This window comes from Prunus dulcis, chromosome 1, assembly GCF_902201215.1.
Source record: "Prunus dulcis chromosome 1, ALMONDv2, whole genome shotgun sequence".
NCBI lineage: Eukaryota > Viridiplantae > Streptophyta > Magnoliopsida > Rosales > Rosaceae > Prunus > Prunus dulcis.
Window position 1 is genome coordinate 37,133,695 of NC_047650.1, and position 23,172 is coordinate 37,156,866.

General features: G+C 35.8%; 2 protein-coding genes and 1 long non-coding RNA gene across 6 annotated transcripts; all 3 read left to right on the top strand.

Moving 5' to 3' along the window:
* The first annotated feature begins 2,215 nt into the window (after positions 1-2,215).
* Positions 2,216-10,202, top strand: LOC117637129 (ubinuclein-1). Of its 4 annotated transcripts, none has more exons than XM_034371940.1 (13): positions 2,216-2,950; positions 3,536-3,625; positions 3,740-3,832; positions 3,976-4,052; positions 4,703-5,300; positions 6,217-6,316; positions 6,465-6,574; positions 6,723-6,809; positions 7,420-7,545; positions 8,302-8,439; positions 8,549-8,596; positions 9,036-9,137; positions 9,421-10,202. In XM_034371940.1, the coding sequence occupies exons 1-13, from the start codon at positions 2,723-2,725 to the stop codon at positions 9,880-9,882; spliced, it is 2,259 nt and encodes a 752-aa protein (XP_034227831.1). In that variant the 5' UTR covers positions 2,216-2,722; the 3' UTR covers positions 9,883-10,202. The 4 variants fall into 4 exon arrangements, with proteins under 4 accessions (XP_034227831.1, XP_034227839.1, XP_034227844.1 ...); XM_034371948.1 differs by having other exon boundaries at positions 6,726-6,809; XM_034371953.1 differs by having other exon boundaries at positions 4,706-5,300.
* A 1,124-nt stretch (positions 10,203-11,326) lies between these two features.
* LOC117614335 lies at positions 11,327-15,191 on the top strand. The gene is made up of 3 exons (XR_004583855.1): positions 11,327-11,502; positions 11,629-11,702; positions 14,894-15,191. It is a non-coding gene; the product is annotated as an uncharacterized LOC117614335 (long non-coding RNA).
* A 513-nt stretch (positions 15,192-15,704) lies between these two features.
* LOC117615991 (DNA topoisomerase 2-binding protein 1) lies at positions 15,705-23,027 on the top strand. The gene is made up of 17 exons (XM_034345187.1): positions 15,705-15,989; positions 16,084-16,126; positions 16,635-16,756; positions 17,135-17,242; positions 17,619-17,763; positions 17,854-17,945; positions 18,634-18,727; positions 18,879-19,374; positions 19,456-19,598; positions 19,770-20,128; positions 20,228-20,395; positions 20,741-21,031; positions 21,151-21,561; positions 21,643-21,687; positions 21,772-21,857; positions 22,276-22,366; positions 22,608-23,027. The coding sequence occupies exons 1-17, from the start codon at positions 15,810-15,812 to the stop codon at positions 22,683-22,685; spliced, it is 2,952 nt and encodes a 983-aa protein (XP_034201078.1). The 5' UTR covers positions 15,705-15,809; the 3' UTR covers positions 22,686-23,027.
* The last annotated feature ends 145 nt before the right edge of the window (positions 23,028-23,172 follow it).

Sequence of the window (23,172 nt, forward strand, 5' to 3'; positions counted from 1 at the left end):
TTTGAATGTGATTCATAATATTGCATTATTATTTTTTTGTTAAACAAAAATTGAAGAGCTAACTAGTTAGTAATTGGGTATAGTGCTAATTAGTTTATGTATATTCGAAGTTTTTTTTTTTGGGTACAGGAATAGTGAATATTTTATTTTTAAACTCTTCATTCATGAGTTGTTTTATTCAAATAAAAATTTATTTAGGCATTTGATGGTAAATATTTCATTGTTGCGAAAAACATTATCTTCATTTATTTATTTGAGTCACAATTTACGTGAGTGACAGCTTAAAAATAAATAAGTGGCTCATTTGGGTAAAGTTGTACAAAAGTTATTGACTAGGACACCAAGTATCTAGAATCGTGGCCCTAACACATTTGGTAAGTCAAACTGAATTGGACTATTTCAATTGTTGTTTGGTATGTCGGAGCTGAACTTATTATATTGGACAACAATATAACATATTTGTATTACAAATCTCATATAAATGGGCATGACTCATAAGTATTCACTTTGACTCAACTCCAATTCATTTAAAGTCGAGCCACCAAATGAGCCTCATACCTTAGACTTTGAACTTGAACTATATACCATCACTCAAAATCTGACTCTAAAGATAGGCTTGAGGTTCATATATGAGACCCTATAATTTGGACCTTTGACCCAAACCTAGTATTAGGATAGTAGACTTATATTCGTGACCTAATACCTCGACCATGTCTCCTGGACTTGGGATTGAGGACCCAAACTTGGGGTCTTGAATGTTAGACCAAACATAAAAAAAAAGATATTGACTTGTAAATCAGTGGTTTTAGGTTCAAACCCTCATAACACTTGTGTATGTCATAAAATCCCATATTCCTTCTTAACTTTGGCAACAATAAAAAATTCATGTAAGTAAAATAAAAATTGAGTACTTGCACTAGGCAAGAGAATAATATATAGATTTTTCACAATTAGGCATGAAAATTTGACTAATCTCCACCGATTAATTTGGTTTGTTTTAGTCAATTTAGAACCCAGCTGAATTGAACCAAATCCCACATTTATTTCATGCTCTTATTGGTTGTCTGCATTTTCATTTGCTTTCGACAACATTGGTATTTGTTTGCAACTATAATAGTGAAAGGTGAAACAATGTTTAAATTGTCGACAAGTACTTCTTCATGATCATCACTTCTCTCATCTCTCATCACACATACATCTCTCAATTGATAAAATTCATACATATATTATATAGGGAGATTCACTATTATACCCAATATGGGGGCCCAAATTATAAAAATACCCTATATAAAATGGACTTTAGAAACACACCAAAAACCCATTTACAACATAACAAAAAAGCTTTTAACTTCTTATAAATTACAAAACTGCCATCAATTTCTTAAAACAAGCCCAACCCCAAAATCTCATAAAAATACCCAAAGCACTCAATAGGGCATCAAAGTAATTTAATAATCAATATTAAATTCAATAAGGCTAGCTATCATTTTTTGGGTTTTTTTTTGGTTTGTTTATAGGAATTCAATTGTGTAGGGTTTATTTATAATATTAGTGCTAGAAATGGGTATATCATTAAATATCTCTATTATATATACATATTCGGGGTTTACCATGACAACAATCTAATTATTAGACTTGTCGCCTCATCAAATAACCAAATATTAATAGTTACATTTTGCTAAGATTATGCTAAATAATGCGACAACAAGACCATTAAATTGTTACAATAATTTAGATAAAACGAAATGCATGAAAATGCATAATTTGCAAATCCAAAAACTCAAGATCCACATTAAATTTGTATGACTCGATTGCTTGTAGATACAAGAATTACATGCAAGCATGTGTGTTTGTGTTTTAAGGTTTTTACTCCGTTTTGGAGGTCAAATTGATCATTGAGTATAAACTAAACCAATCACCAATTGGGCTGGTTTAGTTTGAGGCCAAAATTGATTTAGCGTAAGCTATTTCAATTGATTGATTTATGTGTGGTTTGAGATGAAATTGAATTGAATTTAGATTACGCCGATTCATAGATATCAATTAGCTCTTAGTTTAGTAATATGATCTCGTCAACATTATGAGATGACACAAATTTGGCTGCTCATAGTTTAGTAATATTATCTCGTCAAAATTATGAGAGTACACAAATTTGGCTGCCCATTCATTCAATGATTAAAAAAAAAGAAGAACTAAATATAAACCAATAAGATGCATCTCTGATTCAATGGATGAGATTTTTATCTATGATGTCTGATTCAATGGACCAGATGGAAAAACAAAAACTTGAAATAAACTGCCACCGTAAGCTCCACAGATACATATCAGAGTTCATAGTAGTTCATGCCGTTGTATTAAAATTATGAGCCGGGTTCGGATCCGGCCCGCAACATCTTTTACCCGTCCGATCCTCTTCCCTCCCTCTTTCGTTTTCTCGGAAAGGAAAGGAGGAGAAATTTTTTCCATGACCCAGTAGAGAAATTTCAGTTAAAATCCCTTCCCCGAAAAGATTCTCTCTGTCCCGCCCAATCTCCATTCTCCTGTCTCTCTCTCTCTCTCTCTCTCTCTCTCTCTCTCTCTCTCTCTCTAAATTCCCGTCTCCTTCTCTCTCTAGAGTCAATTTGCCCTCTAGGGCTTACCTGGTCCCCAATGTTTCTCCAATCTTAATTATCGAATCGTCGATCCGAATACCCTAGAATTCTCGACCGGGTTCGTCAGTTCAATGGAGGAAGAGAAGGGCGGCGGCGAATCGTCGAGGGCTTCGTCGAAGTTTGTGAAAGCCGGTGACCGGCAAATGTTCACAGTGGAGCTCCGACCCGGGGAGACCACCATAGTCTCCTGGAAGAAGCTCCTGAAAGATACGAACAAGGTCAATGGGCCGTCTACCAGTTCTGCTCCTGAGCCTCCTCCCGCCAACGCTCACCCAGCTCTCGAGTCTCGTATAGCTCCGGTGAGACCCTCCAATTCAAAAGAAAGAAAGAGAAAGTTGGTACTTTTGTGAATTGTTCATTGTTTTCATGTGGGTTCGTATTTGGGTTTGTGTTGTTTTTTTCTGTTTGTAATGCAATTAAGATTTGCTCATTAGCTGCAGTTTATGTAATTTGGTTTTTTGGTAGAACTTCAATGCATTTGTGAAAATGGTTTGCAGGACTATTTTTAGAATGACTTGCTCTTTGTAGTTATGTACTTTGCAGTTGTAAGTTGTAACTTCTATTTGTGGATGCTTAGTTGGTCCTTTGGTTACTCAAAAAATCATGGTTTGTTTTCAGAATAGAGTAGAAATTTAAGCTGGGAATGCAGGATGAATGCAATGCATTTTTCATAATCAAGATTATCATTTACATTGGGCATTATTTCAGTGGACTCAAGTCCATATCATGACTGTCTATCAGATTATAATGGAAAAGGGTTGAGTGTTTATCATGATTTTATGTCTAAAAGATATGCACAGTATGAATTTGTCCCCCTCAACGTCCCTTTTGTACCATGCACTATGATGATTTTTCTTAGTTCAATTGCGCTTCACATTTTTCAGGTACAACAACTGTCAGGGGATGAAGTGAAAGATGAAGCTGCGCCACATCGTTTTAGCGCTGTAATTGAGAAGATTGAACGCCTCTATATGGTAGCTCTTATTTATTAATATGTCACTTTTTGGTTTTTGTTATCAAGCAGATTTTCTTGTTTAAATAAAAAATGTGTTATATTTATTACAACTCCGTTTCATTGAATGTCTCAGGGTAAAGATAGTAGTGATGATGAAGATCTAAATGATATTCCTGATGATGATCAGTATGATACAGAAGACTCTTTTATTGATGATGCTGAGTTGGTAGGTGCCTTTATTCATAAATCTTATTGTTATATGTTTGTGTTGGCCATTGTACTGATTTAATTGGTGGCATTCTTCTTGTTGAACGAATATTATTTTATATTTATGGCTTTGCAAATGCTCCTTCATTATGTGTTGTGCAGGATGAGTATTTTGAAGTTGACAATTCAGCAATAAAACATGATGGATTCTTTGTTAACAGGGGGAAACTGGAACGCATGTAAGTTTCCTTCAATCATTTACCTGATTGTATTTATGTATATTGTTTTTTTCTTAATTGCATGGTCAATACATACAAGAGTTTGTACTTTATTCACTGAATTTTCTTCATTTATTTGGAACCCAAAAAGGTCATATTAATATTTCCTTTCAAGTGGCCACCATGATTCATGGATGGCCTATGGAAGTCTAGACCTTAACAAGGTTTATCTTTTGAGTACATAAAAGTGATGGTAAAATAAAACCATAGGTGTTATTTGACAGAACAGATGGAATGTCAAATGTTCTCTTCCTTGATCTACTTGTGATTACTGGCTATAGATATGTGTGGAATTTTATATGGACTGTATGTTGTGTGTTTCGGTAGGGATTTGAAGGCATAGATTTTTTTCAAACACTAGAATTTTCTCTGTCCCTTTTCCTGGTTGATCAGTGGTATCAGCCGTTTTTATTTGACCCATATGCTTGTGTTTAAATAATTTGAACATGAGAAGATATGCTTGGTGTTTGCTACGTAATACATCAATGGAGGAATTGAGTTTGCCTAATGATTGAAATCAATTTCAGTTTCATACTTAGGTTTTCGACATTGTGGTGTTTTATTAGTTAAATTTTGACATTTACTTCATTTATTGAATTTTTCGTCCTTAGTAGCGTACCTGCTGCATTACCTAACCAACAACCAAAGAAAAGGCGAAGAAAAGAGGCAAAGGGTCCTGGTGAAAATGATGATAGTCATGTGCCAAATAAACACGCAAAAGTTGGTAAGACAGCAGCAGCAAAGATTACATCGACACTTGTGAAGAACTCATCTGCTCCCATTCAAACCGTCACTGTACCCACTGAACACTGTGAAGATGTGAAATTTCAGAACCAGTTGAATGTTTGTGGACTTTCATCCACAAAGAAGTCTACTGATTCCAAAACAATTCTGGATCCTTCTCTTCTGAAAGTTTCTGAGGGAGATGCTGCTGCACTGCAAGCGGAGGTGAAGGATATGGATAAGCAGAAGACAGGAGTCCTGCTGTCAAAGGACCCAAGTAACAGATTTAAAGATGCAGGTGGATCCTCTGATGGTTCATATCAGAAATACCATGAGAAAAGTGCTTACGCGCAAACCAAACCCCAATCTGGGAGACCATCTAGCAATGCTGATGAGATGGAAACAGTTCGAGCCAGAGAGAAAAATGGGGTTTGTGAAATTCCAGACCTTAATCTCACTGACGGAAAATACGCTGTTCCAACAACAGTGAGTAATATTATATTGATCATTTTATTGTTATTGTTATTAGATACCTGATAAAATGCGCTAGAAATATGTCAAGGGGTGTAAGATGAGTACACTAGTAGAAATCTAAAGAGGAGATAAAAGAAACTGGAGGAAGTTTTGCTATCGATCTCCTTTGAAGTGCATATTGATGGAAGTGATATTTTCCATTAGGTCAAGTAGCAAAAAGGTTCATTTCAGTTATTGCCTTTTGCCAATTGCTAAATTTCTAGAGAGGGTTGACATAGGTTGCTTGCTGCTTCATGCTCTAATCATTCTGTAAGATTTGAGTTTGCTTCCAATTATGTGTCCTCTCATTTTTGTTTAATTTTATTTTTCAAAAAAATGTTAAACAGTTTGTAAGGGGCACCCCAAGTACACAAGATGTGTGCAAGAGAGACTGCTTTGACTGTGGAAATAAAAAAGATGAAAAATAATGGCAGAATCCTTTTTCCTCACAATTGATAGACCTTAACCATGAGGGTTGCAATAAAAGACATTTTTTTATAGGTCAAGTTTCTTTAAAAAGGCAAGAACAATTGCATTTATATCCCAAGATAAAACGAAAAATATAGTGAGGCACGTGAGGCATGAGCTTTGTGTTTTTAGTTTATTTGGAAGAGGTGGATATGTGTTTGGTCATGTTTGCTTCAAGCTTGCATTCAAGGCTTCATTGTGATCCATATATCCTGAATCCAGGGTCTGTAAATACGGGTGTTTAAACATACAGGTATTCAGATGTTGAACATTTATAGTCTTGTTTATTCAAGGGTATTAGATTGAGGTTGTCCTTAAGGTTGTCTTTGTCACCATTGGATGAGCATCTGCATATTTTCCTAACTTACTTTTTTTCTTCTCAATGATGATAGTTTTGATTTTGAACATTAACATTTTGCAGAAACCTTCACATGGGCACAAAAGGGATAGTTCTAGTGTAAGGTCAAAAAGTTCAATGCTTGAAAAGGCTATTACGGATTTAGAGAAGATGGTTGCAGAATGTAAGTTATATTCATCCTTTGAATTTTTGTCTTCTTCTTTTGTTTTAAATGATATTTTGGGTTTGTTCCAGTTCCCTCTCTATGCTTTGTAGATGATGATTTGAGGAAGCTCCTTGCAAATAATCTGTTCTTCTGTTTACAATTACAGCTAGGCCACCTGCTGCGGATAATCAAGACGCAGATAATTTATCCCAAGCAATTAAAAGGAGATTGCCTAGAGAAATAAAGGCGAAACTTGCTAAAGTTGCTAGATTAGCGGTATTCTGAAAAGCCATTTTGATTGTAACTGTTTAACTCTTGGTGTTGTGGTTTATTTAAATCATCGTATTCACAAACTTGAATGCATATTCACATCTCAACTTGAAACCTGTAATAAGTTTAAATATAAATGCTCTTTTTGTTGCAGCAGGCTAGCCATGGGAAAATAACGAAAGAGTTACTCAACCGGCTTATGAATATCCTTGGTCACTTAATACAACTCAGAACATTAAAGGTATCACAATTCATTTTGAAGAAAAGCTTTAGCCTTTCTATACCTGCTCCTTAAATTTTAAATTGTGAACTATATATAATTTAAGGTGCAGGACCTAAACTCAAAATTATGCTTGCTAATTGTTCTGGAACTTAGTGACAAAGAATGCTGCAATTCGACAAATATATGAACCCTTCATACTTTTTCTGTCACTTTATCTTTGAGCACTGGCTCTTGTATCAGTTGAGGAAAGCTTTTGGATAATTTATGTGGTTTGTATAAATTACTTTTTATACAATACTTGGATTGTATTTCAGTCTTACCGTTGGTATATTTTGTTTGGGTTATGAGTTAAACGGTAATTTACTGTAATTACTGGCTCTTTACTTTGACGTGAATAATTTTTTAATAACCGGTAAGTGGTAGAATGATTTCCTTTTATGTAAATGATGTTTTTATGTTAACTATGGATGAATAAATGCAGTTGTTATCATGAATAAGATATGACATATAACACAGTAAAACTGCTCTAGAGGGTTGTTATTTCTCTTGGCTGTTGAGTATCTAGACTTCTTGTTTATGAAAAACATTGCTAGGCTATTTATGGTTGTGCAATGTGTTTTTCCTGTAGAGAAACTTGAAGGTCATGATTAGTATGGGTCTTTCAGCAAAAAAGGAGAAAGATGACAGGTTTCAACAGATAAAGAGGGAAGTCATAGATATGATTAAGATAAAGGCACCATCTTTGGAGTCCAAGGTATGTGTAGCAGGGCCTTACTGAGGTGTGGTGTTTTAAGTGCTATGTCTTTTTTGTTGTGTAGAAGTGATTTACAAAACTGGAATAATCATATTGACTATCATCATTGTGAAAAAGATACTGGTATCCAGATAATACGAAGTCATGATTTGGCATCCTATTTGTCATTTTCCCTACTAAATCAGCGGCCATTATGTCTTTCAGTATGCTACATCTGTTCAATTAGTATTCCCCTTGTTCTCATGGATCATCTAGCTTGCTTTCTCTTGATATTTCTTTCAATAATTTTGTTGCTCTTGACCACCATCTTTTGTTTTCATGGGGCATTTGCTTATGCTAGTTCATGAGACAGGGCCTCTTTCTTTACATTCCTTATGTTGACCTGGTTTCCCCAGCTTTCTTTCCATTGCTGGTTGTTCGCTTGTCTTTGTCACTTTTGACCAAGTCATCTTACATTACTTGCTCTCGATTTGATTATTTATTTATTTTACTTTATATCTTTTTAACCATCCTTTCTTCATTGTTACTTCCCCATCTTTGCTGCAAATGGAATAGTGGTTTTTTCAGTAACTCATGTTTTAAGTACTGCCTTCTGTGGAAGATATTTCATATTTGTTCTGTTGCGAGAAGATACTGAACCATTTATTTAATTTTTCCATTTCCCCCACGTGATGCTTGCACCATGTCATAATGGAAAGAGTAATAAGAATAACCATTGTATGTGGCTCTAATGCAAAGTGCATGATATGTTTTCAGGCATTGCAACAACAATCTGGAGCATCAGATGATTTTCAAGAAATTTCCTCTGGAGCCAAAGAACTTTCTAAAAGAAAATTTAGCATGGATGCTGCACTGGAGGATAAGATTTGTGACCTCTATGACCTTTTTGTTGATGTACTGACTCAAGCTTGCAAATTCCATCATTGAAAATTTTGTTCCTTTATTTTGCAGATAACTTCCTTTATTATTGTCTGATTCCCTGGTCTTTATTTCTTGGTTATAGGGGCTGGATGAAGATGCAGGTCCCCAAATAAGAAAGCTCTATGCTGAGGTACTTCACCTTTTTCACTGTTTTCCCCCTGTTTTATGGTTTGTGTTGCCTGGCTCTCTTGTAGCTTCCAACATGTTCTGTTTAAAGTTTCTGTACGAACTGCAATGTAACATGACAGCAGTAGATCTAGGATTTGATGCTTCTTACCACTGTACTGGGGTTTTGCAGTTCAATTTTTGCTTGTTTCACTTAAATGCTTGAATTTGAACTACGAGTGCCTATTCTCTTTCCCTTCTCTGTACCCTTTTTTTTGTTTGCGAATTCATTGTTTTGAACAACTGTAATATTTTCTTTCACAAAGAGAAGGTGTAATATCTGAATTCAACATAGCAACTTTCAACCAGTAACGGTACATCTCTGAAAGTGTTCTTTTAGAAGCTTTTGTAATCACCTAAATGTATGAAGCTTTCCTGACTTATTTAGTCTTCATATGATTCAGCTAGCAGGACTGTGGCCAAATGGTTTCATGGACAATCATGGGATCAAACGTGCAATTTGTCGGTCAAAAGAAAGACGGAGGGAGCGATACGGCCGAAATAAAGTATGTAAAGTTGCGAACTCCTTCAACCCAAAAACATAGTGATTTTCATGATTGTTGTGGACATTGAAGTTACCCAACTTGTATGGGATGAAGTTGATCATATAACCATTTTATGGTCTGGATAATTGATGAGCCAATGTTAACATGTCAGTCTGCTGGGTTCTGCTCTATCTAAACATATGGGTTTCAATTCCATGCATGATCTGATATAAATTTGAAGGTAGTAGTAGTTCTTTATGTTGATTTACATCTGGACAATTTCTTTGTTGAATTTTTTCTACAGGATCAGGAGAAAATGAGGAGGAAAAAGATGTTGGCACCAAGAACAGAGGAGACCGTTCGAGTTGAGGCGAGTTCAATTGCCCAGCAACAATATATGCGAGAGAGATTGGCAACTGAACCTAGCAGTCATAGTCTGACAAACAAGGCGGTATCTGGTACAGCAGCAGCTGTGCGGACACCCAGTCCAATAAATGGTCCCAGCTTCGACAGGCTTAAACAAGAGAAACTGAAGGGAAGTTCAAGCAGTTCCCCAGACGATGCGAGGGTAGGTGATGGTGCATTGACAAAGAAGAAGGCGAAGAGGAAGCCAGAACAGGAGTTGGATGAAACTCGTATCCGGCCGGAGAAATTACCTTCCCAACAGGGGGAGGAAAGGCACAAGTCCTTAAAGCAGGCTGCTGGTCTGCCCCATAAATCAAACCTCCAGTCGACAGTCCTTCCAAGTGTGGAGCAGTCTAGCTGACATAAATATAGCCTAATTAGAAAGTTTTACAACATTAGAGTTGTGTAACGAAGTCTTTTTTTTTTCTTCTTCTGTTTTTTTGGGTTATTTCTTCTTTGGTTGGGCTTCATTCATTCTGACCTACCGATCGTTGCCATTTTTGTAATTATCAACAAATGTTACCGCATGGTGCCCTATGGATCAGAGATTTAACTTTAAATAGATAGCAAAAAGCTGTAATTTTCTTGTGCAATGTAGTTTTTGATTCTTCTTTTCCCCTCTGCTCACCTCGCCTAGTTGCTTTGGCAATTTGATAATCGAATTGTGTCGTGTTCAGGTCATATCATACCAAATTGGTAGACTATTAATTAACTCTAATCTGGATTTACATTTTTTTGTTAATTTTGCTGCATTGTCTCTTTCTCTTTCAGGTTGATTTTATATAATCTGAACAGGAAACATAGTGTTAGGATATTTTTTTCCGGATGAATCTCTATTTAATAGAAGATCACTATTTAAACTTACGTTTACATAACTATGTAACCCCATAGGTTATAGACTTTTATTTTTGGTCTTGGAAGTTTCTCATTTTCACTTAGGTCTCGTAAGTCCAGGCATGAGAAATGGTTGTCTGGCACATGGAAAAGTAGGGGGGAAAGTGAAGCCCTCCTCTTAACTTAGGTTTTGTTTTCCCTCATCATGGGAAAGTTTGGAAAAATGAGCCAACATTCAATGCACAATTTTCATGACTATTTTGTTCCAATGAACAATTTATAATTACAACGTATCATTAAATACATTCTTTTTTTATTTGATTTAATATGAGTATAATTGGAAAATTATACAAACTTTGTTTTCTATTCCTACTCAAAACAAACATGAGAAATGAAACAAAGTGAAATCTCCCGGACATTACCAAACGTGGGAAATGAATCTTTCATTCCCATTCCTTGGGAAATGATTTCTCCTCAAATTCATTCCATGAACCAAACGGGACCTTAGGTTCTCGTCATTTCAATTTTGGTAATTGTAGTAATTTAGTTTTGTTTTAGTAATTAAGTCCCACAAAATTTAGTTTGATTGCAAGCCAAACTAAAATACAAGACTAAAATTGCTCAAATTGAAACTACTAAAATTGCCCAAATTGAAACGAGATAAACTAAAGTGAAGAATAAGTCAAATTACTGACAAGTACTAATTTACTCTTTAAAAAAAAAACCTATAGCTTTCTTGAAAAGACTGTCAACTAAAAAAGATAAAGTGACATGAGCAAAACAGTCGAAGATAAATTATATAAACGAATAAAAATATGAAATTAGAATAAAATTAATTAAGAAAGGGAGGGAGGGCATTTTCTCATTGAAACCAAGCCCATCTCGAAGAAGGCCCAATTTCTCTGGTTCAGCCCATCATATATTTATTATTATTATTATTATTATATCCGTTAGACACAGAGACGCAGCAGGGCAGAGAATGACGCGAGAGCTTCCCGCGTTGTGTCTGAACAGTCCGAGCTCACTGTACAAGCTCCAGCCAATGCCATCAATGGCATCGCCACCAATTCTCTGCGACCCAGTGCTGCGTTGGAGCACTGCTATTGGCCCTTTCACCCTTATATATTTATAACCTCAGCCTCAGCTGGTAAGGCAACAAAACCCTAAATGCTAAAGCTCCTCTTTATTTTTTTGTTTGGTCTGAACTGAATACAAAGAAAATCTACTCATATTTTCGTTTCCATTCCATTTCTTCCCTCATTTGGTCATTTAGGGTTCATGGCTGGGTTAACTCCACCTCCCAGAAAGTTTATAAAGTTTTTGGCTCCTGGGCTCCATGAAAAACTTGTATGCCTCTCTCTCTCTCTCTCTCTCTCTCTCTCTCTCTCTCTCTCTCTATATGTGACTTAATGTTTTTATTGAAAATATATTGTTGAGTTCAACTATGAATTCATCTTCAATTTTAGTGGATCAGTATAATAGGTATACAATCCTCTTTTGTGCCATATCATTTTGTCTGCAACATGTTTTCTGTAGTTCTCCATTTGGCCAGTTTTGACAGTTGTTACAAGGAGCTCATCCTAGTTTAAGTTGCACTCAGTGATCACTGTTATTTTAGTTCTATTCATTGTCACGTTGTATTCATTTGATACTCAAGTGGGAGAATGTCAAAACCTATTAAGCAAACTCGTAAATATATGTGAATCGTACTTCTCCGTCTCCAGACTCTGCAGTTTCCGGTATCACTTCCATGAATTTTGTTTTTCTGACGTGTTTGAATCAGTAATGATATTGTTCATGCAGCATTGTTCTAAATTTCAGAATTCAGATTATGAATATTGAGCTCTTGTTTTCAGCGTCTATGATTCTTTGGTGGTGTTGAGCTCTTATGAGGTGTCACTACTTGCAAATGACCACAAGGAAATAAAGCTGCTTAGTTCTTTAACTTAGCATAAGGGCTTCTTAATGGGACATTCAGAGGTTTGTAAGAACCATAAAGTAGGACCAAAACAATGCATACAGGGGTGTGACTGCCTTCAGATACAGCAGATACAACGAACTCTTAATTTCAACTGTACATCTTTTTGTAATCCTGATAATTTGGCTAAATTTGAATGGAGGTTGTTAGTTTCTCATCAAAGTGATTAACTTAATAAGTTTCATAAGCCAAAAATTATAACCTTAAGTTATTGATAGATGAATTAGTTTCTCAAAAGAAATTTACCATTATCCGGTCCAACTCATCGTTAATGTATTACAGTAAAAGGATTCAATGTCTTTGATGTTGCTTTCTGCCTAAAGGTGTGGGTGTTGTTTTTGATATTCTGTTTTGTGCAATGATCATGCAATTATGTATGCACTTGTGTGTGTTCTATGCTTTTGACATCAGAAAATTAGATCATTTTACTGTCTTGGTAAATTATTTATTATAGGATAATAAATAATTAAATAAAAGAAACCCTACAACTTGATTTTGTTAACAAGAAAAATCTCCTTGGTCATATGATTGTACTGCTGCCTTTTCCACTATGTGCATCATGTTTATGGTACACATTCCTTTCAACTCCTTGTTTTGGTCCAATTCTTATCTTGCCCTTGATTTTACATGATAGTGAAATAAAGTTGAAATTGGGGAAGAGTAATGCATACATGTTTCTTTTTTTAATAATTTCTGGATCAGTGTTTTAGAAATTCAAATAGTTATGCTTTAAAACCTTCAAGGCTAGCACCTAATGTTTATTTTGCATGAATTTTATAGACTAGGATTTCTAAGACACTGTATATATTGGTTTTAATTTTCAATTTAATGCTCTAAGGAGAAGGATAATCATATAAGCAGCACTTATTTGGACTATATTATCTTCATCCTGAGATTAGATTGTAGGTACATGTTAGTATTCATTAATTTTTATGTTCACTTCAGTTTTGAACTATTCTACCATGATGTCTGTTTGGATAATGTCGTAATTCGAATTAATTCATTATAAAATTAGGTGATAAAGTAGACTTTCTCATGTTTCTTTAGGCACTGATTTCATGAAAACCTGTTAATAATTGAATTTATGGAAATTTATAAAGTTGAGACAGTTGAAAAGAAATTTTCCTGACAGATTTTGTATTATATTCAATATTGATGAATGACTCATCTACAAATCATGAAATGACTTGAATTTTTGATATGTTGAACATATAGATGTCTTCTTATATACTGAAATGATTGGATAATAATTTTATTTATTGTGTATTTTTAAGTAATCTATGTTCAGGAGAAAGTATGTGCCGGCAGATTTTATGAGTGACTTTGGAGGCCATTTTGGACTATTAATTGGAGAAAAAACGACTCCACATTTTTGTTTTGTAAAGATTAGTGTCCCTAGTTTGATTCTATGTAAAGTTGTGTTAATCAGACTTATAAATTAATTACGATAATTTTTCAAGTAAGTAGACGTCATTGCTGGAAACTTTCTTTGGTAGTTTTGTTGTTGTTTTTGGTTGTGCACCTATGGTTTTTACTATGAACTACATCAGTAGTATATCTGAAAAATTGTTTTATATCACCTTATCAAAGTGTTTACCAGATATTATGTTTACAAGTTATTTAACCAGCATAAATATTTTGGTGCTCTCTTTTGAAGCAGCAAAGTAGTGAGTGTTTGCCCAAGTGGGAGAAGATGATGTAAGAAATAAATTTTGGGCTTTACACTCATGGCCTTATTATTATTTTCATGCTTCTCACTTTTGTTTCCAATAAAATTTCAATAATTTGTTTTGATGGCAGGCTATTTAGTTTCTTAGCTACTGATCTTGTTTTACAAAGTATGGATATTTGTCTAGGAAATTAAATTTGTGTTTAAGTTTTGCAGTCGAATAAAGATGCATGCAGTTATTAATATGTTAATATGTTTTTGGTTTCAAACATATGTTTGGCACATTGTATTCGGAAAAGTGCAAATCAAACTACTATAGTTACTAACACTATGCAGACAGTATTGATATTGAAAATATTGGCACACAATCAATCTCCAACTAAATTTTTTGCCAGTGTGAGTGTTCAAAAGATTGGTATCTCGAATGGGCATGTACAAGACTTTTGATTCAATCAACCAGTGGGAGTAAAAGGTTAATTTGCAGCTGTTCCATTAAATATGTCTTCTCGTGTTGAGTTATCAATAATGCATACTACTGATTTCTTACGTATGAATTGATTTGCAGCTTAACATAATGCTTAAATAAATTGTGTTCTGGTGGTTTTGACAGAGATTTTAATGTTTTGATTGAAAATATATTGTTGAGTTCAACTATGAATTCATCTTCAGTTTTAGTGGATCAGTATAATAGGTATGTGATTATAGAGTGCAGATGCAGTAGAATTTGCATCATGTTTTCTGTAGTTCTGCATTTGATAGTTGCACTTGGAATTCCGATAAATCTAACTGTTTATCCATCCATTTTAACAGAAATGTCAATTATTTAAGCCTTCATGTCAAATTGAAGATTAGGAAATGTATCCTAATTATTATTATTTTGTTCTGCAACAGTCAATTCCAGTAGTGTTTTCTAGAAGTCTCCATGAAAAGAATGAAGCACTTCTGAAAAGCTGTCAGGGATATTGGCCTCTTAAAGTTCGTAAGCATGGGGATGGATTGCTTTACTTCGAAGATGGTGGTTGGAAAGAATTTGTGGAGCATCATGGGTTGGAACTTGGAGAATTTTTGGTCTTGAAGCACCAAGGGATTAAACTTTTGCTGGTTTTGTTGATGTTTTCTGATTTTGAACAATGTGACCAAGCATGTGTTTTCATCATTGATGTTTATATTATATTTTATTTTATTTTCAGACAATGTTATTAAACTTTTGCCGGGATTCTTCTTCTGTTGCTAGTACTAGCTAGTGAATGAATTTATGAATTCAGCCCTTGATGGTGGAAATATGCTCATTTTGAAATTTCTAATATCCAGTTCTGTTTGAGTTATATGAAGGCTTTACCTTGTTTTGATAGAATTATTGTTGACAGTTCATTTCTTTCCTTAATTAAAATTTTCATCTGAAAACAGAGAGCAGTTCTTGTGAAACCTTGATTGTAGGTTACTGATGGATGATCTGGGTCGGGTTGTTAGGCCCAAACCCGTACCCGTTTAGGCCTGTGTTCTTTAGGCCTTGGGCCTTTAGGGCCACTACTGTACTGAAAAAAAAAGTAAAAAAAAAAAGAGAAACTGTAGATTGTAAGCCGTACAGCAAAACGACAACGTTGCGTCAGTATCTAGCAATCATCCAACGGCAACGGCTGCTTAAACCCTTCCCGCCTTTTTATTTTCCTTTTCTCTCTTCTTCTCTTTCCCCTCCCCAATTCAGAGGCTCTCAAAATTCAAAACCTAAATTCACCTATTTTACTCAATTCTCTCACTCTCTCTAAAATTCCATATTAATTTTTCAACGTCTCCGGCGTCGCCCAAGATGCTGAAGACGACGACGTTTAAGGGAGCCAATGTCTTCATGTCGCGGAACCTGGTCCCGCCCGAGATCTTCGACGCCCTTCACGACGCTCTCAAGCTCAATGGAGCCAATGTCTTCCTCTGTTGCGACCCCTCGCGAACCGGGCCGGACGACTACCACGTCATCGCTTCCTCCGATCACGTCTCGTCTCAACTCCCGCCACCTGAAATTTTTGTTTTATATTTCGCTTCGTTTTTCATTTCTTGGTTCTGATTTTTTATATATTTGTTTTCAGGAAAAGTTTGAGGATCTTAGAGCCAAGGGCTGTAATTTGCTCGGTATGTTTCTCCCGAATTTGGCTGATTTTCTTGAGTTTGTTGTGCTTCGGAAATTCTGTGTTTGCTTTTCACTTCCGTTAATCAGGAACTAGGGTTTTCGACCCAAAAAAAAAAAAAAAAAAACAGGAGCTAGGGTTCCATAATTTTGTTGTTGTTTGTAGCGAAGTGGCAAATTGGGTTTTTGGCAATTTGCTTGATAACATAATGATTATGAGTAATTAAAAGAATGATTAAAAGCGATATAGAGCGCAAATATCATGAAATGTTTCCATGTTTTTTTTATAGTACAATTTTGTAGTTTAGCAGCCTATAGTTGGTATTGGCCTGCCAAAGTGAACAATTAAGTCGAAGCTCAATAGGGTATCAGTTAAATCATGAACCATTTGAACTTACTCACTTAAGAAGTTGTGATTTTGATGGTATGAATGGTCGACCACTGGAATTTTTAATTCAATTTCTTCCTTGTGAAGTGTTGCTCACTTGGATACGTGTTTCTGATGTTGGGCAGGCCCTCAATGCGTGTTTTCTTGTGCAAACCAGCACAGGGCTCTGCCTAAACAAGGGTTTACTTGTTGCCTTGCAATGGATGGTTTCAAAGTACTTGCCTCTGGTTTTGAGGGTGACGAAAAGGTATTGTACCTCCATCGTTGATAGTCTGGCTTTGATAAACTCTAACTGTATGTTATGTATCTAGATTACTTATTTGAAAATTTCTTGATTGACGTACATCAGCAATTGTAGTTTCCAAGTCCAACAGCAAAATCATCTGTGTTTGCTAGTTCCATTTGATAAAGTTTGTTATCCATATTACCTTTCTGAATTGTCTTCTGTTGTTACTATCTTAAAATATGCATTCTTATGTTCTATATTGTTGATCTTCAGTCCTATTTATTTTGTACTCAGCATGAACAATTTTACTAGAAAATCTTCTGGTTACTTGTAGTGACTGACCTTTCTCTCGTTCTCTCTCTCATTATTGATATTTTAATGCTTATTATTGTGTTGCAGGCTAAGATAGAGAAGTTAGTAACAGCAATGGGGGGAGTTTTGCATGCTAAAGCATCTTTGGATGTTAACTTTGTTATTGTGAAAAATGTCTTGGCTGGAAAATACAAGGCTAGTTACTTTAATTTCTCTCTCTCTTTTCAAAATTCAATGCCTTATGATTTATTTCTATGTCAGTCATGTTGGAATTTGATATTTTGGTACATTTTAGCTAATAAAAAAACTTAACACATTTACCAAGTCGCACTATACAATGTTATATAATTTAACTCTTCTTGTAACTGAATCACTTCTAACTGGAACTCAATGATGGTGAGTTCTCTTGCAATCACTTTAGAGTTAGCAATTCTTATGAAAATGAGGAATTTGCATATTTGTGTGATGATCACTCAGACTATACCTGGGAAGGTAATTTTTGGAAAGGTTGGTTATGGCAGATTTCTTATGTTTTTGAGATATAGTTACTGAATTAGTTCTTTTTATGCAGTGGGCCTTGAATACATTAAAGAAGCCGATTGTCACTATTAATTGGTTATCTCAGTGCTGGAATGAGCATCGTAATGTTCCTCAAGACTCCTTTAGGGTTCTTCCTTTTTCTGGTTTGATGATCTCTGTAACCAGAATTCCAGCAGGTTCTGAAGTTAGCTATCTATTGGTCCTGTGTAAGAAGGTTTTATTTTATTTATCTTAAATACGTGGCTAAATGTGCTTATCTCTTTCAGATGAACGAAAGGAGATTGAAAAGCTTATCACAGAAAATGGTGGAAAGTATTCTGCTGAACTTACAAAGAAGTGCACGCATTTAATTTCTGATATATCCTTTTATGATTCTTAAGATAAACAAGGAATTGGAATCATGTGTGTACTTTTCTATGTCAGACCTGCATAACACAAGCAGACTTCAGCTTAATGAAGCAAACCTTGAAATTTTTATGTTTTGTGTGCGGTATAAGATCATATATTCACTCTCCTATAAATCTAGACTTTTGCTCATCATAGCTGCAATCTTTCCTGAATGATCACACCAACCCTACCTTTGACTTCTAAGAGTGTACAGAGACCTTTTCTCATTTCTGTGTTCAGTTCTTTCCTATTTATTTGTGTGATTTCTGTAAAATGAAGTTTTTGAGCAACATCATCCACGCATTCCTAAAGTTTGCCTTCTAAATTAATTTACCTTATGAATAAGCCTATTATAAAGATTTTTTTGGCATACTTCTTTAACTGGGTGGGTTCAAAAGTGTTGAATATAACAAATCTTGATGCATTGCTGCTTCTGCTTTCACTCCCTTGATGTGGAAAATACGGTTGCATGAACAGTTTTTTTTGGCTGTTCCTTTTTGATGTTTCGGTTCTGGTCAGTGGTCAGTTATATATGTGTGTGCCCTTATTATTGCAATCCATTGATGAATATCTTTCCTTTTAAGCCTGCATCGGTTTAAACTTCAAGATTGATGTGTTATTGAAGGTCTATATGCATTGGTATTCTTGACTGTTTCTAAGTTCCAGAAGGTGACAAATACAAGGTTGCACAAAGATGGGGCCATATTCGTATTGTAACTCGGAAATGGTTTGATCAATCTATTTCTAGAAGAGGTAAGGTTTTGCTATAGCTTATGGTCATCTTTGAATTTATAGAATTTCACTTTATATTTTCTTCCATCTCCTGTCAAGGATTTTCTGCTATATGCCTGACCTTGGAATCATCTCTCTCACTGTCTCCCCCACTTTTTTTTTGGATGAATAGCTTGTCTTAATGAGGACTCCTATCCTGTTCAAGGTGGTTCTATATCTTCAAATAAAAGTGTAAGGGGTTGCTTTACTTTGCAGAATAGCCAAAGGAGCAGTAGTGGGAACTTGCAATCTGTGCCACCATCGGTGGTTGCAGATTCAAATTTGACAGCTGCTCCTTGTTCTGGGACCATGGATTCTGATTTAGAAGCTACTGTCTCACAAAACATGACCACTATGTTTTCTCATGCTCCTCATGTTGTGAAAAATGAGGATAGTAAAGCACCTCCCTTGGAGTCCAAAAGTGAAGCTTACCTTGATGGTTGCGTTGCTGATGATTCTCAGTCTGAAGACAATGACCTGTACTTGTCAGAATGTAGAATATCTCTTGTTGGCTTTAAGGTTTCTGAAATGCGTAGGTTGGTTAATATGATTCGCAGAGGTGGGGGTTCCCGATACATGTCATTCAATGATAAATTGACACACATAGTAGTTGGAACTCCTTCAGAAATGTAAGTCCTTTTTCGGGGGTGGTAAAGACATAATTATTGCTTTGTTGTTTTGATCTCTGACATGCTTTTATAATTTCCCAGCCAAAAGAAAGAAGTGAGGGGTTTTGCTGCTTTAGGCGTAATTCATGTTGTCAGAACTACCTGGCTTGATGACTGTGATCGTGAGAAAAAGGAGATCCCTGTTCTCCCAAAGCACATTGCCTATGATCTAGTTCTGCCTGAAGGTTCTTAATTAGTTGTATTTGTTCAAGCTGAGCATATATAAACTCCGTGCCATTGTATTGGAATTGTAGCTTTTAGCTGTCATCATATCTTTTCAGATATGTAAGTTGTTTCTGTTTATCTTCTTCCCAAGCAGACATCCTAATTGACTTTGATCCCTTCTTTTTCACCAGGAGCACTGATAGGTATGACTAGCATGATTCAAGGTACAATCTCTACCACTCATCTAAGCATACCTTCTGATCAGTTACATGGGAATACGAGTGCTGCAACTGGAATGGGATCGTTGGAGAAAAAGAGAGAAAAGAAACCAGAAATTAACATGAAAGGTGACAAATCCATGGAAGCAGCTGTTGGACCATCTAAATGGAGTAAACTACCTGTCATAAATGGCAAAAGTAAGGTTCAGTTAAACAATACAATTGACGGTCGACTGACGATGCAATATGATTCAAGTGTTCAAAATGGCAAGGAATCATCTGTCTTTAAGGGGAGATTATTTTGCTTTTCAAATTCCTTTCCTGAAGATAGGGTAATTTCTTTAAATGCAGACTTTACTAGCACAATCATCATTATTTCCAATTATGTTTTTTTTTGGGTGTGTGTGTAATATTTGGATTTCAACTGCCAGAGAGGTGATATCATTCAATGGGTAAATCAAGGAGGAGGAGATGTAGTTGATGGTGATTTAAAACAGAAAGTACACTTCACTATTGAGTGTCATGGTGTGATAACTAGTTCTGTGGATGTTGCTCAAACTACATATGTATCAAGTCACTGGATCCGGTCTTGTTTGGAGGTATATTGTGTAATTCATAAATGCATTTTCTCGTTCAGTGTCGACTACTTTGTTTTCTCTTTATGGTTGCAGGATCATATGTTGGGAAATTGTATGAAACACTATTCTTCCACATGCAGTGAGATGACTGGAAATTGAGTACATATATACACACATCATAAAAACAAAAATTATATGCATACATGGTCGATTGATTTTGGACCCATCTTTGGTCTTCCTTGCTTTACTCCACTTTCTGTTCCATTTGATATCAGTATGCCATCATTTGATTATTTCTTGACTTAGTGAAATAAAATATGTACTCTGCTCCTTGCAAATGCTGATGAGATCAAAACAATTTTGAAGGATGGTTGCTTGCTGGATGTTAGTAGTCACATTCTATATGCTCCACTTCCCTGCCGGATTCCTTTGCCTGGATTTGAAAACTTTCGGTTTTGTGTTTCGCAATATGAAGAGAAAGACAGACTGTTACTAAGAAATTTGTGTTTTGTACTTGGAGCTAAATTTGGGGAAAAGCTGACAAAGAAGGTTACCCATTTACTATGCAAGTTTACCAATGGACCAAAGTATCAGGCTGCTTGTATAAAGGGGATACACCCAATTACAGCTGAGTGGGTATATGAGTGTGTGAAGAAGGTATGTCTTTGATATTGTCTTGAGTAAATGAGTATGAACACATGTACATGTGGGAATTTATTTGGACCATTTACTGTTAAGATATCAAATCGTTGTCTTAACTCTTCAATGTCTGGCAGAATAAAGTCGTTGCTCTTGACCAATTTTATCCAAAAAAAGTCACTGCTGAAGATCGAGAGGCAGGGCTGTGTACTATGAGTCAGTATCCTACACAAGCCGTTCAAATGATATCTGCAGGCAATTCATCTGAGTGTCCAAGTCAATCACAAGACCTGAGAACCTCATCAGGAGAAAACATTGGCAGTAGAAATGACAGCCTCAGGGAAGAGGCCAGCGAACCAAGTTTTTGCAATAAGAAGGCAAGGGTTTCAGAAGATGATGGCGAAAAGGGTCTACTTTCGTCTGGGGTACATTTACGTATTCCTGCCTGTACCACTGGAGACAGAAAAGTAAAAAGTTCTGGTGAAGTTTCTCAAGTGGTTCCTGATGTAGCTTCTGCTATTGAGGACTTGTTGGAGCAGACAAGTAAGGTAAAATGTCGCAGATCTTTAATTTTCACGTTGCCTTTCAAGTTTACCAGTTTTTTCATTTATATCTTTTTGTTTTTTTAGATTCATGATCAGAAGTCACCAGGGAGGAGTTTGTGTGATAGCAGTGTATCCTTTTACCCTCAGACACTATAAGTTCTATTTTATACTACCAACCTTTTGCATTAGTTACATTCCTTGATGGCTGAACAGATTTTTTCACCGGAGTGTTCGGCTCTTCGTCAAGACCACTCTGATTCTCACTCCGTCATTGGATTATCGAGACACTGGTTAAACAGGTGACATATGTTTGACTGTTAAATACAGGAACCAAGGAAAAGTTCTATTTCCATTCCTGCCTTATGAATTATGAGCTTTCCCTTTGCCCCTCCCTCTCCCTCTGGGCTACTAGGGCTCATATAAAGCTTTGAGCATATAAATGATTTATAGAGATTCCTTTTGACTAGCGTTTATGACACCAGCCACTCAATGTTGTGGGAAATTCATACAAAAAATTGCATAATAAAATACTAGTTAACCTTTTAGTAATTTGCAACTGGGCTTCTGTAATAAAGAATTTGTTGTTGGTCCTGGGAAGGGGGTTTATGATACTGACTTGGTTACGTGCTTAGTGACATTTTCCTGCTTCAAAAGATGATAATTCTGCATTTTTTCTGCTCTTCTTGGACTCAAATATTGAACTTATTTTCCTTTTAGGGCTGGGAAAAAAGATGACATCCACTATCCTTCTGAAGAACAAAAAGCTGGCTTGTATGATGGCTTTAGTGAAACACAGACCGAGTCTCAGGTTTCAGCTCGTACTCAACTGCATTTGTTGGTTCTTCTCTGTCTAAATATGAATGCTTATCTGATGCTCACTAAGTCATCAATATTCTACGTTGTGTTATTACTTTACTAAATGAGGAATAGAATTTTGTCAACTTTAGTGAAGCTGATACACTTCTAACACATTCTAAAAGCTTCTGTACCTCAACCCCATTCCTTCCCATTTTACATCCTCATGATAGTGCTCAAACTACAAAATGCAGGTTGTAGGCTATGAGGAAGATTTGTCGGGCCGGCAAATGCTTATAGACAGAGTACGAACCCGTAGTAGCCTGGCTTGAAGTACTTGTGCAGTCCCCTCCTCAAACAAGGGTGAAGGTAAATCTCATTTTCGAGACATTTTTTCATTCTACGGCTTGGCAACAGACCAATTGCTTGTTTGAGAGTTTATAATTAAACCCTGTCTGCTACTTTGAGCAAATGCGAGAGTAGCAATTCTTGGCGGGCAGTGGTGCAAGATTTCAAGATAAGGCTTTGACAGCAAGCTGTATCTATTGTGCATGCCTGCCTGGATGTGTAACATGCAAGTTGTATATACTGTCTATACAGATAGTTACTGTTAAGCAGCACCTCCAGATAAAAATATGGTGAAAAGAGTGCCCTTCTTTGTGGGGTCTATTACATATTGTGGCCCAATAATTCTAACCGTCTATTTTTCATTCAAAAATCACCCTTAACAAAAAAAAATAGACAATTTGAAAACGGTTTTAATATTAAAACCCACAAGGTGTTTCAAAAACACATCAAAATGACAATCATTTCATTGAG